At 31.0% G+C, this 19209-nt stretch overlaps 2 protein-coding genes across 3 annotated transcripts; one reads left to right on the forward strand and one right to left on the reverse strand.

Moving 5' to 3' along the window:
• Window positions 1–2700: 2700 nt before the first annotated feature.
• Window positions 2701–7417, forward strand: LOC108329929 (cleavage stimulation factor subunit 50). Of its 2 annotated transcripts, XM_017564316.2 has the most exons (14): window positions 2701–2945; window positions 3067–3150; window positions 3448–3536; window positions 3713–3785; window positions 3886–3969; window positions 4054–4140; window positions 4976–5046; window positions 5159–5210; window positions 5293–5350; window positions 5420–5520; window positions 5608–5762; window positions 6224–6332; window positions 6678–6734; window positions 6836–7417. In XM_017564316.2, exons 1-14 carry the CDS (start codon window positions 2844–2846, stop codon window positions 6989–6991), a joined length of 1278 nt encoding a protein of 425 aa, XP_017419805.1. In that variant the 5' UTR covers window positions 2701–2843; the 3' UTR covers window positions 6992–7417. The 2 variants fall into 2 exon arrangements, with proteins under 2 accessions (XP_017419805.1, XP_052732940.1); XM_052876980.1 differs by lacking the exon at window positions 2701–2945 and having other exon boundaries at window positions 3064–3150; window positions 3458–3536.
• Window positions 7418–8820: 1403 nt separating this feature from the next.
• LOC108330615 (transcription termination factor MTERF15, mitochondrial) lies at window positions 8821–11258 on the reverse strand. The gene is made up of 2 exons (XM_017565108.2): window positions 9229–11258; window positions 8821–9145 (listed from the first exon to the last, which is right to left on the reverse strand). Exon 1 carries the CDS (start codon window positions 11182–11184, stop codon window positions 9886–9888), a length of 1299 nt encoding a protein of 432 aa, XP_017420597.1. The 5' UTR covers window positions 11185–11258; the 3' UTR covers window positions 8821–9145; window positions 9229–9885.
• Between the last annotated feature and the right edge of the window lie 7951 nt (window positions 11259–19209).

Raw genomic sequence — 19209 nt, forward strand, 5'->3', positions numbered from 1 at the left:
AGTTAATCTATTGAACAAACATGGTTAATTTTTTACAGAGTCAGATAGTGTCTTTTATATTTACAGTAGGCTTTGTTGATTTAGTGCAGAGTTATATTTGTCAGTCAAAAATTACTTAAATAAAAATTACTAATTTATTATTTAATATACAACTGCATTTGTTTTATTGAAATTTTAACTGTTAAATTTTCGAACCAAGATGTTGTTTTTTCTCCGTGGCATTTAAATTTGAAAACTTTTTTAGGTCCCATTTGAATACTGAGGTGATTGTTGAACCCTATTTATTTAGGGATATTATGGGAATAAGAAAAGATACCGACAGCAAGAGGAACATGTGAAGGAAAGACAGATGCATGGGTTTAAATAATTAAAAGGAAAAGTTGAAAAATCTCCTTAAACTTGTCGGTGAGATGTTTGCTACAATGTTTTACATAATAACTCTACAACTTATTCTCAAGGTAGATCCACCCCTCACAGGACCAGAAAACTACATGAGATTACTAAGTCACTGATTGATTAGATAGCAGTTAGCTATGTTTTTGTTTCTTCTGAGCATTATTTTAAGACCCCATCCCGTTGAAGCAATTATACATTACCACTTTTGTACGGACCACATTTTCTTATGTTTCTCTTAACACTCTTGATTATATAATTAATAGTTTTGTTGTCTAAACTGTGAAGTTGTGACAACTACATGTTTCTTTTTAATGTGCATATAGCTCCTTGGATGAGTCAGCTGTATATTCATCATATTAATAGTAACTGCATAATGTGGAAATGAGAAATATGTTCGTTTTAAAATTATATATTTTTCATAATTCTTTTATTTATGTTGGAGAGTTTTTGTTTGAGGTAAAAGTCCTAATAATTCTTCACCCATAAATATCTAATTTTTTTTTTCCATAGTTTAGGATTATTTATAGATGTAGAAGATGAGTAATGTCAACTTTTTTTTTCTTTTCTTTTTTAAAAAATTAAACCTTATTGAAAAAAGTTATGTCAATCAAGGTTTATTGAAGATGTGATCTCACTCTAAACCTATATTTATTTTTAATGATAATATTTTTTTAAAAAATATAATATTAATGAGATTTGAATCTAACTAATACAAAGAATTAATACTACTTTCAACCTAAAATATTAAAACTTTAAATTAAAAATTATGTTAATTTCTATGTGACATTACTCGGATGTGTTTTATTGATTTGGAAAGAATAACCAAATATATAGATTATACAAAGTATCTAGACTCTACAATTAAGGAAAAAATATATCAATTATTCAAGACATAATCAATTTTACAGAAGTTAAATAAGGTAAATTACAATCAAATATTTTATTTCCTATCACTCGGGTTTTATTAATGTTAAATTTATCTGATGAATCTTCAACTTCTATAAGACTCATCATTTATATAAGACATACTAAATTTTCTTTGACTTTAAAGGTAAAATACTTGAAAGGAAGATTAGAAAAATACTGTCACTTTTGAGACTGTAACATTTCAAAATGATGTTTTAGGAACATAATTTCATTTGACACGTTGCTTTTCATCAAGTATTATGGTTGTGTCATTAATACCATTTAATTGCCTCTCACACTAATTCCCCATTTAAAACTCTCTACAGGCACTATTTGCTCTACAAATTTCCTAGGTAAGACATTAACCCTGTGCTTAAAATTAATCCATGCATAGTGAATGTACATTGGTTTAGTTAATTGTTATATGTTTAGTCTTTTGGGGTGAATCTAGCTATTTAATGTTAATGGTTTGTTTGAAGTTTCGGATAACCAATAACTCCTCTAAGATATCGTTTGCAATTTATTTTAATATCGTGGGTTGTTGTGTAATCCTTCATATAATGTTTCTAAAAATTCTATGCATCATAATATGATTGAATTTTTTGTTTGAAGTTTTTTAGCAATCAAAAGGCCTATTAAAGGGTTTAGCACACTATTCAAGTTATTTGGGAGATGCATGATGTGTGATGGATTAAAATAAACAAAGATGGGTTATTAAAGGGTGTTTGGGTTTTTCTATTTGTGGAGGTACTTTTAGTAGTCATTAGGATAACTACATTGTCAGCTTCACTTCTTTTTTGGATTTTAAGTGGTTTAATTCTCTTCCTTTTATTTATTATTAGTTTAAACATTTTTTATAATAGGTATGAATTACATATATTGTGAGTTGTGTAATTTTTTTGAAAAAATGGAGTTTATTTTCTATTTTTGGAGCCTTAGTTTGGTTTACTTCTTCGTATATATATATTTTTTCTTTTTAATGGGTTGATTCATGTGATGACACATAGATAAATTATAAATATCAACTTAAACATTGTAATATCTAAACTCACTTAAGAGCAATATCAAATACTTATATTTATTACATTTTAATAAAAACCAATATATGCTAGTGAGAGAATGATGTTTCTTTCTTCATTCTTTTAAATTTTTAGAAAATCAAATATGTTTTTTATAATTTTGAATGATAAATAATGTTTTGTTAAAAAGAGTATTGAAGTAAAATATTTATTTGCTTTAGCTAATTTACCTTTCCAAATTCGTGTTAAAGTATAAAATTACTCATTTTTTTTCTCTGTTTCTCAGTAGTGTTTTCTGATAATTTATGTCTTCGTTTTATCCCACTTGACACGTTTTTTCTGTGGAAAAAAACGAATTTTGCAAATAAATTGATTTTCTTTTAATTTTGAAGACCTTTGAAAGTGGCGGCAGCAAAGTAAGCATGGCTAAGCCCTTCCTCCTCCGATTTGGGAACTAACCAAAAAGATCAGTTTCTAGGGTTCTTGGTTTCGTCGAATCAGGGATATTTTCTCTATGCAGCAATGGATAGCAGTAACTCGGAACAGGCCGTGCTTGATGGCAAACTCTACAGAAACATCAATTCTCTCATCGTCGCACATCTTCGGGACAACAATCTCACCCAGGCAAGCCCAATCTTCCTTCAAACATAACCTAACATGTTGAATGAATGCATTTATTTATCTCAGAAACCAATTTTCTTTTTTATTTATAAAGCAAATAAAATGCTTGCTAATTTTTCTTCAGGCTGCAAGTGCTGTTGCTTCAGCAACCATGACTCCACTGAATGTGGAAGCCCCACCTAACAGGCTTCTCGACCTGGTTTCTAAGGTTCTGTCTTATTTCATTTGAGCTTTTACTGGATAAATTTCTCCTAAACACTTTCAGGAAAATGAAATGTTTTGTCCCTTTATTAGCTAAAATCAACTTATCTTGATTTAAAAAAAAAAAAATGAATGGAAGTTTTTATTGAACTGAAGTGTATAAGCTGATTTTTGTTTGTGGGATGAGTACAGCTTATTTTACTTTCTTTTTTCTGTAAGTGTTTAGACGGAAATTTGTTTAGAAGGGATATACTTTTTCTGTGCAGTATGATCCTATCTTTTTGCTCTAAGAAAATAATAACAGGGTCTTGCAGCGGAAAAGGGCGACATCACGAGAGGCACTGATTTCTCAGCCTCACTGCCCCTGCCTCACACTGCAGCTATTGATTTCAGGCAAACTTCCAAAACTACATTTCTATTGACTATCAAATATAATTTGTTGTATTTAATTTCGAGCAAGACTTATAAGTTATTTCAATGTAGCGAATAAGTTATTTACTTGAATCTTAAGTCGGCCATAGGTGACAATATCTCATGCCCTCTTGAAAATTGCGTTTTGTTTATGGTAGCACTGCGCCTGATATGAAAGGTTCCTCAAAGAGCTTCCCGAAGCATGAAACGCGACACCTTTCGGAACACAAGGTGTGCAATATAGTTTGATATTGTATACATTTCCTGCAATAATAATTCGATGTAATACGAAAATGAAATGTTGTTTTGGACTGATAGGCTTAGTTTCTAGAATATTGCCAGATGTGCTAGGTTTAGTGCTGATGGAAGGTTTGTTGCCACTGGAAGTGCCGATACTTCAATAAAGCTATTTGAGGTGCTGATTTTTTTGTTTAGTATTTGGAAGCTTTGCCTTTTATTTGACACATTATGTGAACTTGATCTTCTGCTTGTCTTGCAGGTTTCAAAGATCAAGCAGATGTTGCTGCCAGAGGCAAAGGATGGTCCTGTGCGGCCTGTCATTCGAACATATTATGATCATATACAAGTGTGTTTGAACTTCCTAATATACCACTAACAGAACTTATGTGGTTATTTTTATGATATTATTGGGTTATGTTTAGATAAATTTTTCCTTAAGAGAAGAAAAAATAAATAAACTTTTCTCATAAGCTAGAATTTGTTATTCATAATTTAAAATAAGTTTGTTAGACAATGATAGATTTCTTTTGGGATGTTAGCATTGTTGAGATACTAAAGTACATAGTGATGCCTAACTTAAATTTTATAAAAAGTAAAAATAAGTTTGTTAGAGAAGTTAAATACGAGAGTGTCCACGGATCAACTGTGCATGACCTAATTTTAACTTATAGAAATTTTGTTTCATTTTATCTTCTTATTTTAGCCTATGAAGAAGCTATGGTGAGTAGTTGGTCATGAGTTCGATCTGTAAACAGTTTCTTTGCATATACAAGTATGAGTTTACGTACAATGACCCTCCTCTATATATACCTTTGCATAGCAAGGAACCTTTTGAAGCTAGATTATGCTAGTTTGTTTTCTTCTCTTACATGTGCTTATGGCGAAGTTTATCCAAACAGAGCCTCTTTTTCATATTTATTTCACTGATCCTGTGGAAGTTCGTAGTTGTGATTATTTCTGGCTTGACAAATTTACTTAGTCTAAAGCACTATGTATCAAATTGCCAATTTGTATCTTGGCTGTGGTGGATCTTTTTGACTCTAATACTGGCGAGTTTTGGAGGATGCTTATTTTCTGATTTTATTAAGCTTTACTTTCCAAATTTGAGTTTATAAAATGATCCTTGGAAATTGAAATTGTAAAATGTATTTATTTTTCTTATATAAACATGTATAATGCAGCCAATAAATGATCTGGATTTTCATCCACAAGGTACTATCCTGATTTCTGGAGCCAAAGATCAAACAATAAAGTATGTTTTTGCTCCATAATATCCATTTCATCTGCATTTTATTCCCATGTTTCTGTCCTTTTATTTGAAAATTCTCTTACAATCTGACATGATGAGGTTTATATTTTTTTAGGTTTTTTGATATTTCAAAAACGAATGCAAAGAGAGCATACAGGGTTATCCAGGTTGTTTTGCCCTACCTTTAGGCATTAGCAATGAGTAAGCAAATATAAGAATTACATATAAACTCCCAAATTAAATATGCAGGACACACACAATGTTCGATCTGTATCTTTCCATCCATCTGGGGACTTTCTGCTGGCAGGTATTTATTTTATCACATCTTGTTTTTTTTCACAAAAAATCAGTGATAATAGATATGAATTTCTGACAGGAACTGATCATGCAATTCCACATTTGTATGATATAAATACCTTTCAGTGTTATCTGTCATCAAATATCCCAGAGACCAGCCCTAGTGGAGCCATAAACCAGGCATGTAATTATCTTTTCATCAGTATCACAAACTGTGAATTACCTAACACTACGGTGATGCTGATTATTTCTTTGTCTGATTCGTAGGTCAGATATTCTTGTACAGGTTCCATGTATGTTACAGCATCTAAAGATGGTGCTATTAGGTTATGGGATGGCATCACAGCCAATTGTGTGCGGTCAATAACTGCAGCACACGGAACAGCTGAGGCTACCAGTGCAATTTTTACCAAAGATCAAAGGTATGAATACATTTTTTGTGCAAATATTGGACACAGCAAAAACCATGAGTGATACTGCTAGTCACTACCTGCTACATCATGATCTATGCCTGGAAATGTGGTCCTAGTGTTGGTTGATTTTGAACCTTAGCAATAGTATTGTTGACTTTGAAGTAGGTGTTTCCTTTATTCCAAATGGTATCAACTTCAAAATTTGAAATCTTCAATGAAACTCCTGTTTACTACTAAGCCTTTGTTTATCTAAATGAATGGGATTTTTGCTATAGCTGTAATAAAAAAATCACCAACCAAGAAAACATGAGCCATAGGACAAAAGTTGTTGCATTTCTTACTTGTCCGTTGCTTTTGATGAAAGGATATAGCTATTGATGCCCATCAAGACCAACTTGTTACACTTTCCTGAAGTTCTTAATAGGCTTAGATCTTGTAGACATGTAGTGATTTAACTGTCTGATTTCTAGGTTTGTTCTCTCCTGTGGGAAGGATTCTACCGTAAAGCTTTGGGAAGTCGGCTCTGGAAGATTAGTCAGACAATATCTTGGAGCTATACATACCCAACTAAGGTGTCAGGTACATAAATGATAGATACATAATACGTTCTATTCGGTCAGTTAATCTTGGTGAATTCAGTCATGAAGAACTGCAGACGCTTGTATTTTTAATTTGCACTAAGAGATGTTTATGTTCATCTCTTTTTAGTAAGTTAATTCAGCCTATCAGTTTTAAAATTGCTTCTCTTAATTTATTGTTCCCCATCACAATATACAGGTAATTATTGTTTTGTTGGGTACATCGGGAATAGCAGTTTATTACTGCAGAACCTCTATCCAAAACCTCTAATCGCCTAGCCGTTAGTGCACGTGATATTTTTATCCATATTCTGATAGTTACCTTTGTGTGCACTCTCTGTTGCAGGCTATTTTTAATCAGACAGAAGAATTTATTATATTCATAGATGAACTGAGCAATGAGGTTTGTTCATCCATTTTCTTTTTCTCCATGTTTACCTGTGGTGATGTTAGCTTTATTAATTGGATTGATTTTATTTGAGGCATCCGGGTAATACATTGCAGATCGTTATCTGGGATGCAATGACAACAGAAAAAGTTGCAAAGTGGCCTTCTAATCATGTTGGTGCACCCCGTTGGCTTGAACACTCACCAGTTGAGTCAGCTTTTATTTCCTGTGGAACTGATAGGTCAGTTCGGTTCTGGAAGGAGACTGTATAATAAAGGGGAGGAGGCTGAATGCATTTACGGACAGTATTAAAGTTATCACTGATTAGAAGTGAACTCAGGGAATTCCATTTTATTTTTGTTTATTCTCTGTTATTAGTAGCCTTGCCCTGCAGAATAGTTAAGGCTTTCAACGCTTGGAATCAGAAGATTGCCTATCTCCACCGATGTGATCTGCTCAAATTTTAGAGCGATTCTAACTGTTTCATATTTTCATCAAAGAAGCTTAAAGTTGGTTTGGATGAACCTTGGCGGGTCATTATGTCTTGGAGCTGGGTATACTCACGGCCTTTCCATTTAGGATGTTATGAGTCTGTATAATCCGCATCATAAACGGATGTACCTTAATTTTTATAAACATTTGCCCCGTGAAACTTATGGGTTGGTCTGCACAAGTTTAAATACACTAGTATTATTTGACATTTATTTGCATAATGATAATATATTCAATCTATTAAACAATGCATAAGTTTACAGAAACTAGAAATGTTAGATTTTGGGTTACATTGGACTTGACGCAGGTTGTGGGTTGTTTGTGGTGTCTGTGGTTCTCTGTATAGTTTGTGGTCGAAAATCCCCCATTCAAAATTTTACCAGAAAATTTAAATCCAGAATTCTGACGACTGCCAGAATTATGACTTTAGTCACATAATTGACTAAAGCAATTGTAATTGGACTATTGATGAGTTACATATGAAGAATAAAAGAATATTTTTAAAAGTTTTTAATTTACTTGTATAAGGCATGCACTGTAGATATGTATTACCACGACCAATTGTAATTACTAGTATTGTATAAAACATCATCCTATGTTTATCACGTCTTCTATCATCAACTTTCATACATGTTGCATCTTCTATGCTATAATTACTCTGAATCATGTTATATTCGTCATGCTTGCGGTAGCTGCCATGCTATATTTGTTATGATTACTCGAAATATTTATATTTTATGCTTTGATGCAGTATCAAACAATCGATTCAAAATTTATCATACTTGTTATTATATTTGTTATCGTAATTGTTATCATAAGAAAAAGACTCTTGTGATATAAACTTTTTTATGATAATAAATATGACTAGTCATAATTATATATATATATATATATATATATATATATATATATATATATATATATATATATAAATCTTTACTTAATTCAATTAGTTTAGGTTCAAGATTTCATGAAGAAACCAAATGAACATTATATTTATTTTAATCTTGAAAAGGTGGTGTAGATGGAAAATTTTGGAAAGCAGACTCGACTTTCAATATACTACATTTTTCTTCCTATATACTCCTAAAAAGATTTCAATATCTTAAAAAGGTTTTTCTTCATATACCAAGAAAACAAATCGTCAAATTCAATATACTCTCCGTACCTTTTTGCATGTTAGACCCAACACATCTAAGGTTTTGATTAGATCAGAACATTGCTTGCTGAGTTTTTTTTTTCAATTGTTTAGCTGCATGTGATGTCTCATAAACATTAGAATAAACATTAAACCGTCTTTCTCAACATATAAACTATTTTAAAGTTTTGGTGCATGTAATTGGAACACAACTACATAGAACACACGTTCGAAAGCTTATAGATAAAGTTTACACTTTCCATTGTTATATCTAGACATCTAGTGAATCCACTAGAATTTAACAATCTTTTTAATTTTTTTACAATCACAGATACAACAAAGTTTAAATTAACTGTAATCAATATATAAAAATAAATAAGTAATATATATATATATATATATATATATATATATATATATATATATATATATATATATATATTATTACTTTATATGATCTTACGTGTAGAATGCCGATAAAAAAATTCTCACATAATAGAATAAAGTTATAATGAAATCAATATAAACAAATTTACATTGGAAGGAAATATATGTGCAATTTTAGCTTAATAGATAAATTTATCTATTTTTCTTCTCTTATTATAAGTAAAAACGGAAAAATCTATCTAAACATAACTCAATAATCTCAAAATAGTAACCAAACAAAATTCTGTCACGGGTATATATATCAGAAAATGCAAAGGCACTTATATATACGATCATAATATGTTCGAATGACAGGCCGCTAAGGACCATCCTTTGCCTTTGGTAGAAACATCTGATTGATCTTCGAACCCTGTTAGATAAGCAGAAGATTAAGTTCAGAAACCGTGTCAAATGAAGTGCAAAACATCTAAATCCTAAATAACATATCAGCACCTCAAATAGCTTTATTATTGTATCAGTGCTTCCGGTGGCAACAAACCTTCCATTAGCACACCTGGAACTATTCTAGAAACTAAGCTGATCAGTCCAAAACAACGGGGAAATGTATACACTATTAAAGAATATATCTTGTGCTCCGAAAGGAATCTTGTTTCATGCTTCGAGAAGCTCTTTGAGGAACTTTCATGTCAGACGCAGTGCTGCCGTAAACAAAACGCAATTTTCAAGAGAGCATGTGATATTGTGACCCACGGATGACTTAAGATTTCAAGTAATTAACTCTTTCATTGCACTCGAATGAATGAACTTCTAAGTCTTGCCCCAAATTAAATACAACAAATTATGTCCAATAGTCAATAGAAATGTAGTTTTGGAAGTTTGCCTGAAATCATTAGCTGTTGTGTGAGGCAGGGGCAGTGAGGCAGAGAAATCAGTGCCTCTGGTGATGTCGCCTTTTTCTGCTGCTAGACCCTGTTATTATTATTTACTTGAAGAAAAAATGAGAGAGACATACTTCCTACAAAGCTCGATTTCAGAAGCACATCAAAGAATCTCAATTGGGCAAGGGCAATTCCAGAGTACTAATATAAGTACGTATCAAGTCAAAACTCAATTTTGATAGTCATTCATTGACTCAAATTCATCCCACCACTAAACCAGAGACTCCATGAATGACCTCACGCTCTCCACATCTTCATCCCTTTCAGCAAACTTCTGCGGTTTAAAAAGTTTCCACAGTCCAGCGGGATGCTTCGTCTTAACTTGAACACCACACCCAGAAAACCTTCCATAGATCTTTTCACACTCCGGGTATGGCTTCACATAAAGATTATAGAACCTAAGCCTAGAAGGCATAACCAAATCCTTCAACCCAAACTCAAACCCAATGGCACCTTTCCCCCTCAAACACTCTACCACACTGTACCTAGCCACAATCTGCTTCTCAAAATTCACACCCAAGTATTTAGGCACCTCAGCCAAACACTCTACACTACACTTCATCCTCTGCACCAGAAACTCAACCTTCCTTTCAACATCCCCAACCTCGTAACAAATCACCCTAGGCTCCTTCCAAATAACCTTCAGAGCATCCCTTCGAGTCAAACCATACCCACACAAACAATCCACTCTTAATTTCACCTCAAAACACGCTCTCATCAGACCCGAACCTATAACCCTCTCTTTGATACTTTCCCTGCATTTCAAACTCTCTATCAGTCTCAAACACCGCGTAAGCTCTCCAATTTCCATCCCCAGAATCCTCGGGTCCCGCGAGATCTCGCTCCTCATCTCACGATTGGAAAACCCTAGCTCCTTGATTTCCCGAAACAACGGCATCAGTCTCTGCTCAACACCGAGCGCCAAAACCCTAGGAAACGAACGGACAACGAGATCAATCTCGTCCCGGGGAATTCCGAACCCCGAGAGAAAATCTATCACGCTCGCGATTTCGTTCTCGCCAGTGACAACCACGTCGGGGAACCCTTCCAGAATGCTGGCCACGGTGGCGTCGGAAAATGCGAAATCGGTTTTGAGCGCGTTGAGCTTGGGTGAGAGTTGGAGCGGGTCGAGATGTAACTTTGTGGAAGAGAGGAGAAGGTTGAGGAGGGTGGAAGGGGAGAGTGTGGGGAAGCGCGTTTGGAGATGGGGGAGACGGGATTGGAGAGTGTGGTAGAAGGAATGGTGGAGGAGGGAGGGGTTGGTAGTGAGGAGGGAAACGATGTCGTTTTGGGGGATGCGGAGGGAGAAGAGGGTGGTGAGGGAATGGTGGAGTTGAGGGAGAGGGGCTTGGAGAAGGGAAGGGTTGCGGGAGAGGAAGGAGGGGATGAGGGAAGAGGGGAAACCGTACTTCTGGAATAGGTTCGCCACCGCGATTTTTTTTCTGTACTGAGAGAAAGCGGAAGTGCTTCCGAGGAAACGCGCGTTTGCATATTTCGCGCCCAACGTCATTCTTTGTGCTGCCAAAAGCTCTGTCTGTGGCCTCCACCGTGATTTGTCTTCGTTGTGGTTGTGGTCTTAAGCCGGTGATCCCTAAAATTAATAGTATGTATAGGTATATTCGATTAAACCAACTGATAATTTTGGAAGTTAATAAATTCATTAAAAGTGCCTCTATAAGTTAAGTAATAAACTAGTTTGTAAATACAAAATAAAATAAGTGTATAAATTTTATCATATGAATAAAAGTTAGTCTAAAAGAATATATGTAATTGTAATTTTAAATTATAAAATTTAGTATTAGGTTGGTAAAGAATTTTTACGAAAAAAATCACGTGTTTTAAATTTGATAAGTTCATATACAAAAGTTGTATAGAAAATATATTCTTAATGTTGTATGAAGCATTTATGCTTAAATGCAGACAAAAAAAATTCAACATCTTACAATGGTTCTAAAAAATATTTGAAATTGTTATTTTCATCTTGAAGTTTATATAAAGAATATCTTGTGAAAAAAAAATATTGAAATGTCTAAGAGAAAGTTTTTAGGGTTATATTTTCAAACAATTCTTAATTTTTTAGTTTGTGAGCAAGAATAATACTGCTGTATTTGTTAACAACTTAAAAGAGTGTTTATTATCTTATAGTCATCTTAAGACATCATTCTATTTTCATTAAGAAAAAAATTGTGATCTTTAAATCACGGTCTAAACAAAGTGTTTAATTAGGTATGATTTGATTCAAAAATACTAAGATATTTAGTCAAAAGTAATTATGTTGTAAGAGATGCTTAAGTTGTTATAGGTCAACATGTCTTCTGTTAACTTTGTAAAGCTATATATATAAAGGATTATAGCAAAAACTTTTTTCAAAGCTTTGTATAAAAAAATATCTCATGTTAAGAAAAAGTTAAATAAAACTAGAGTTGTGAAAACGTTTCCAATTTTAACATTCAAAGCCTTAAATCTTTTTGTGCCATAAGCTTTATAAGAACATTGTTTATATTTTATAGTTACCTAAAACTGTTTATAATCTTTATATTCATCATAAAACATTGTTGGATCGAAGTTATAACCATTAATCAAGACACAATCTTTTCTATCTAAGAATGACAATGCAAGGCAGGCCATGCAAGCTCTATAGGAAAAAATAAAAGAGGGTTACTCCCTACACCACCACATATTGCTTCCTGTACCATCACAATTTTTTTAAATTCCAAAACTATCCTTTATATTTTAAAATATCCTACACCTCCTCTTTTTCTCTTTTTTAAGTTTTTAGTTTTTTTAAGTTTTTAAATTAATATATAAATATTATTTAATTTTTTTTAAAATTATTACTTAATTATTTATAAATTAATTTTACTTTATTTAATAAAATAATTATAATTAATTTAATTTATGTATTATTATTTTAAATAATAATTAAAATACTTTTTAAAAATTTATTAAAACAGATACGGATGTGGTGATATCTGTAAAGTTTTTTTCTTTTTAAATTTTTTAGTTTTTTATTTTATTATATTTTAAATTAATATGTAAATATTATTTAATTTTTTTAAAATTATTATTTAATTAATTATAAATTAATTTTATTTTATTTAATAAAATAATTATTATTAATTTAATTTATGTATTATTATTTAAATAATAAAATAGTTTTTAAAAATTTATTAGAACGATCTATGAAGTTTTTTCTTTTTAAATTTTTAGTTTTTAATTTATTATATTTTAAATTAATATATAAATAATATTTAATTAATTTAAAATTATTACTTAATTATTTATGAATTAATTTTATTTTATTTAATAAAATAATTATTATTAATTTAATTTATATATTATTATTTAAATAATAATCAAAATAGTTTTAAAAGTTTTATTAAAACGGATGTGGCAATCCGTTAACGGATGTCGCCACATCCGTTGAAGATTTTTTTTTTTTTTTAATAAAAATAATAAATTAATATATAAAATATGTGAACGGACGGATGTCAACATCGGTTGAAGGTGAAACGGATGTTGACATCCGTTTTAGAGAAGGGCAAAATTAGTAAGGGGTGGTGCAGGAAGTATTCGGTGGTGGTGGAGGGAGCAACTGCTAAAATAAAATTGTGAGGCAGGCTAACTAGTTTAGTCTATTGGCCCATTTAAGCCCACCCTGCATAACCCATAACTCACGCAAACTAACAACGAGTTGGCCCGCATTAACTTATATTCTTGAAATTTATTAACACCAACATAACATGTCGTATGTCTTTCTTCTAAGAAACTTGCTCATTTTCATTTCTTCTTCAATCCATCCAAAAGTAATTTGATCATTCACATTCAGTCCATCCAAATATTATTTTAGCCATTTATAGTTAAAATAACTCAAATATTATTTTAGACATAAGTGGTTGTATATTCAAATAATATTCTAAGTTATTTTACCCATAAAATGGCTAAGGTCGAAACAATACTCACTTGTATCTTCATAGTCTTAGTATGTTTAATAAAACTCAATCAAGTTGATAAAGAATTGAATGTACTATGGAATTTAAAGATGAACCAGTGTAAAAAAAAATCAAGAGTTTTCCTTTCCTTAGTCCTTTCATATTGCATGTAATTTACCTTAACTATTCTAAGAATGAGAGATTTGTTAAAACGTCTTTCAAAAGGCTCTTTACATGACATGTTGCTAAAGTTGAAGTTGTGTTTGACAACTCTTCATAAGACACAACTCTTAACATTCTTGCTTAATAGTGTGTTTGTCTTGCTTCAAACTTCATTTGTATAAATCTATTGAACACAATTTTTTGAAATTTTTTTAAAGCTTATTAAAACACAATTCAACTCTTCCTTATTATGATTTTGACCTATTTTCATAGTTTTTGTTTGTACCTTTATGTTTAAGGAAAGAATAAAAAGAAAACTCCATTTTTTATACATTGAAAACTTGTACAAAATTACATAACAAATATGAATAAGAATATGGAAATGGGGAAGTTTTATAAGAAACTATGTGATTTTATCACAATTTATGATCACTTTATTAGATGTTAACCAATTTATACATAAAATAACATTTAATTTACATAAATGGTTAAAAGAATAATATGTACATAAAAAAAATTAGTATAATAAGAAGACAACCCATATGAACATGACTAATCACACTATCTTTCTTAATAAAGGTAGAAACCATCAAAGAAGGCAAATAAAAAGCTGACAATATGATTCAGTATTTTGACACGGTTAAGAGAAACGAAGGAATGAATTGTCCCTGATTTATACAAAATATCAACCAATTCACAGTGTAGGAAAACTTTACCTTGATGTATATTATCTGTTTTCCACTTCAAGTAAACCTATCCACTAGTTCCTTGTTATAAAAGGAGTGGAAAAGGTATTGCCATGGGGTATGAGAGAATATATGAAATGGAATTCTGTGAAGGATGAAGAATATGTTTGACAATTTCAAGCTTCCAAGAGAACAAACTTCCAATTCCCAAGGATAGTTTATCATGGAAGAAGTTTAAGTTTGTGTTTTGTAGTCAATGATGGAAATACAAATATGACTCTCACTTTTTTTATACAATTTGAAGGAAAAAAGAAACGTGAATTTGTGAGATTTACGAGAAAATGGTCTTCACTGTAGTGAAGAGAAGAGGAGAGAAAGACAACTCCTAACATGCTAAATTACCTATTTATCCTTGAGTTTTCATTCTTTCATTTCACCCTTTTCACTTTATATTTTTTTGTGTTTTTTCAATGTACATGAAATGCATGAAAGTTGTGTAGCATATAAAGATTCATGAACAAGATTCCTAAACATGAATAGTTCAAATTTGTCGTTGACCATGACCATGGTAACTGAAGCTTTCAATACACCATTAAACTCATGAATAAGTGGTTGGGTTTAAGGTATTTATGTTGTGAGAGTTCAAATTTATGATGCATTTTGGTTTCCTTTACTTGTTATATTTATTGTTACTCTTGTGTATTTACGATTGTGATTCTCATATGATTTGTTTACTTTGTACGGTGCATTTGTGAATGTTGATGTTGGCTTCGGTGAAGGCCCAATTATAATCAAACGTGAGATGTGTGAGGTAAGAACAAAGTGATTATGGTAGATTTTCGCATGCAAGAAAAGTGATTGATGACCAAAGAACGCGAGAGAATTGATTTTGAACCATAGAGAATTGATTATCCTATGTGTATTTTTTATGAAAAACGATTCTCTCGTCTCTTTTTTTTTTAAGCATAGTTGATTATTTTTTTTCTCTAATGTTAAAACTGATTATCTTTTGTTTTTGCATCTCCCTCTTACTTTTGAAATAGTAATAAATGCTTAAAAATGTAGCTTACATTGCATTTTCTTGGATGCACAATCTTTCTCCTATGTCACTTGTGCTACATCTTAGATGATACACCTCAATGTGGAGTTGCTCACGCATTGTCCCTAAAAACCATAGTTAAACTCGAAAAATGATAACATTATAGCACGTTGTTATTGTTGCTTTCTTCTTCTTTTTTGCTCTTGAAAACTTATTTTGGACCATTACTTTAAACTTTTGCATATAGTAGTGATTATGATGAGCTTTTAGCACCTCCATAATAAAAAAAAAGTAAATTAAAAAAAATTCTCTACCAATATAAAATCATTTTATACAAAACAAAAAGTCTAAATAATATGTTAAAAATCATGTAAATGGTTATTTTTGTAAGACAACTAATGTCATTATTTTTCTTGAAAGTTGTTATAAAAAATACTTTTTACAATATATTTACTTTTTTAACATTTAAAATATATTATAAATTTAAAATATTTTCATTAAAAAAAACTTTTAAAAAATTATATATAAAAAGTAGAAAATTCTATTTCATTTCAATATAATTTCATCAATTTCAATTTTTTTTATTTTAAATAATAATTCACATTTGATTTTATCATAATTTACACTAATTACATTTTATTTTAAATTATCTTTTTAATCAAGGGTCAAATTGTAATAATTTAATTTTATCAATTAAAACATTTTTTTAATCTATCAAACTCATCGCGTCATGCACCAATTTTCATAATTTTTTCTTTCATATTCCTTCATTTTTCATAATCTTTTTCTTAATCCAAACAACATTATTTTCACATCTTTTTTCCCTCAAATTCACTCTTATAAATCCAAACACAGGTTAAAGGAGTTTTACTTTGTGACATTTGCGAGTGAAAGATTTGATAGAGGAACATCAATTCTCATTAGATTCAAAAGTAATTAGAAAATGCATCAGAAAGTTATTTATTTATGGGATTGGATAATCTCCTTTATACTCTAGCCTAAATGAAGCAAAAATTCAATGCTACTTAAATGAAATGGAAATGTAACCTCGAGGGCATTCTCTTATTGGAGTAGCTTGCAAGACACGTCTTTCTATTTACTTGCAAGCAAGGAAAGAGACTTGCAATGCAAGCTTCCCATTTGATGAGGTGGTACCAACGTAAGCTTCCTAATAACATGTGATGTGATGATGTGACACATTTCTTACACCATGTGGTACCTACTTGCTTTTCTTTAGAGTGGAGCTTGATAGACCTTAATTAGTCCAAATTAAGGCTCAGTTTTGAACAACAATAGTGATACGCCTCAAATAAGAATACTTTATCATTTCCTTTCTCAATTAACTAATAAATAACAAATTATTTTAAATTTTTTTATCTAGAACTTATATCTTAGAATAAATAAAATAATCATTTTAATCTCACATGAAATAGTTCAAGAAAAAAACATATATTTATGAAAAATATCACAAGAGTTAGATTCTCACAACTCAATATCCTTGTATGTCTCATAAATTTGATATTACAACATATAAAGGAGAAAATGATGACATAGAAAAATCACACACTCAAAATAAAATTTTGATCGATATTTGAGAAAGAGAAAACAATACATTAATGAAGTGCATAGATGTTAAACTCTTTGGCAAGTGCACCAAATCGTTCAAGTAATAAACCGTGGTAAGACTAGGTATCGTTTTCCCAAGAGACTCGTAATACTAGAAAATTGTGCGATTAACAACTCATCTAGACTAAAAAACAACTCATCATTTAAGAATATGTGCAAAAAGATAAATTCACAAGTAATTACAAGGTTGGACTTTGGTATTGAAGGCACTTGGAAATGGAAAAGACTAGAAATGGTATGAAATGACATTGTTAAGGTTAGTTTTCACCAATGCACTCTTGTGTATAACCAATTTCATCTCCTCTCTATCAATTTACTAAAGTCAATCCACTAAAACACTCTAGCCCTAATCCCTTAGGTGAAAGAGCCTAGGTTTTCCTTATCAAACTCCAATCCCTTGGACAATCTAACAAGCAAACTCGTATTAAGAACTAGGATCTAAGACAACATGTGAATCATATCCCATCCTTGGCTCAATGACCCACAAGGACTCTTGTTTCAGTTCAAGATTTCATATCCTATCCCTAGCTCAATGAAACCCCAAAATCAAGTCATGAACGTCCCCGTTACATGCAAGCTTTAAGATCGCAAACAAGAATACTAGTAATAGATAGAAAAAGCATTTATAAATACGAAACAATCATTCATTACACAAGAGTTCATAGGCTACATCTAACCCTAACAAGATGAATCTAGTTCTCCATTTCCATGGAGAACCCTAAAGCTTACAAACATAGAAGATGGAAGAAGAAGGAGACCCAAAGGAAGAGGAGGAGATGTTCCCACAAGCTCCTCGCGCCCTCCATGAGCTCCAGACGTGAAATCGCTTCTCCAAAGAACCAAAGACCCTTTTTTCTTTCTGCCTCGTGAGTATATATACTGCCCGAATTCTCGCTTAAGCTAAATTATTCTTGCTTAAGCGAGAATTCTTCTTGGAGAAGATAGTCATTTGTCGCTTAAGCTAAATTATTCTCGCTTAAGCGAAAATGACTGTTAAATCAATGACTTCCTGGATCACCGAGGCTCTTCAATGTAATGGAGGATCTTCCTAACATCGAAATAGATCAAAAAACAAGAGATTAGAGTATTATTTACGTAATGTAGCTCAAAATATAGATAAATACTAAAACTAAATAAAAGAGAGGATTTAAGCAAATAATAAGCTAAAGAAGAGTTGATTTTGCTACTAAAATGATGCTTAGATAATGGTAAGAATTAGCATTATCAATAGAAGGGAGAGGAGAAAATTGTAACTATGTGCCTTAAGTAACAAGATGACTTTTCTCTCTCTCAATACTCAATTTTGTTTTGTACAAAGTGAGAAAATAAATCTATTTAGGACAATTTATACTTAACACATGAAGGTTAATCTCCTAAACAAACTCCTCGTTGAACGGATTACTAAAAAAACACTAATTCCATCCTTTCAAAGTTTGATATTTAATGTTATTTTGAATTCAAAGCATATAAGTTTTTTACAAAAAAATTGCAATATAGAAACATATGTCTATTATTAAATAACACATACCACATATCTATTGTATTTAATATTTAATATTTTTTCTACACAAATTATTTTGGAATATAAGAAATAAACATAATATGAAAATGAAATCAGAGATTGAAAACAAAAATAAAGAAAACAAAAATATTATTTTGTAGTAGGGGTGGCAAAATGGGTTACTCCAACCTGTTTTGACCCAATTTACCATTAGTTTGCCAAAACTGGATTGAGTCGGATGGATTCATTAGAACAAAACCAACTAGAATTTATAACCTGCCCTTTGAATTTATAACCTGCCCCATCAAAGGGCAAACTGGTAGACAACCCACCCATTTTTGTTTTTTTACTTAATTTTTATTACTTTTTTTAAATTATTATTTTTAAAATTGTTTATATATATATATATATATATATATATATATATATATATATATATTAAAATTTTAATCATATAAATATTTTTTAAGTTTTTAATTGTTAATTAATGTTTTTAATTGGATAAATTAAAATTATATTTACATGTTAAATTATTATATTATAACTAATAATTAAAACTTAATTTGAAAGTGTTAATAATTTAAATTAC

The sequence above is a fragment of the Vigna angularis genome, chromosome 4 (assembly GCF_016808095.1).
Source record: "Vigna angularis cultivar LongXiaoDou No.4 chromosome 4, ASM1680809v1, whole genome shotgun sequence".
Taxonomy (NCBI): Eukaryota; Viridiplantae; Streptophyta; class Magnoliopsida; order Fabales; family Fabaceae; genus Vigna; species Vigna angularis.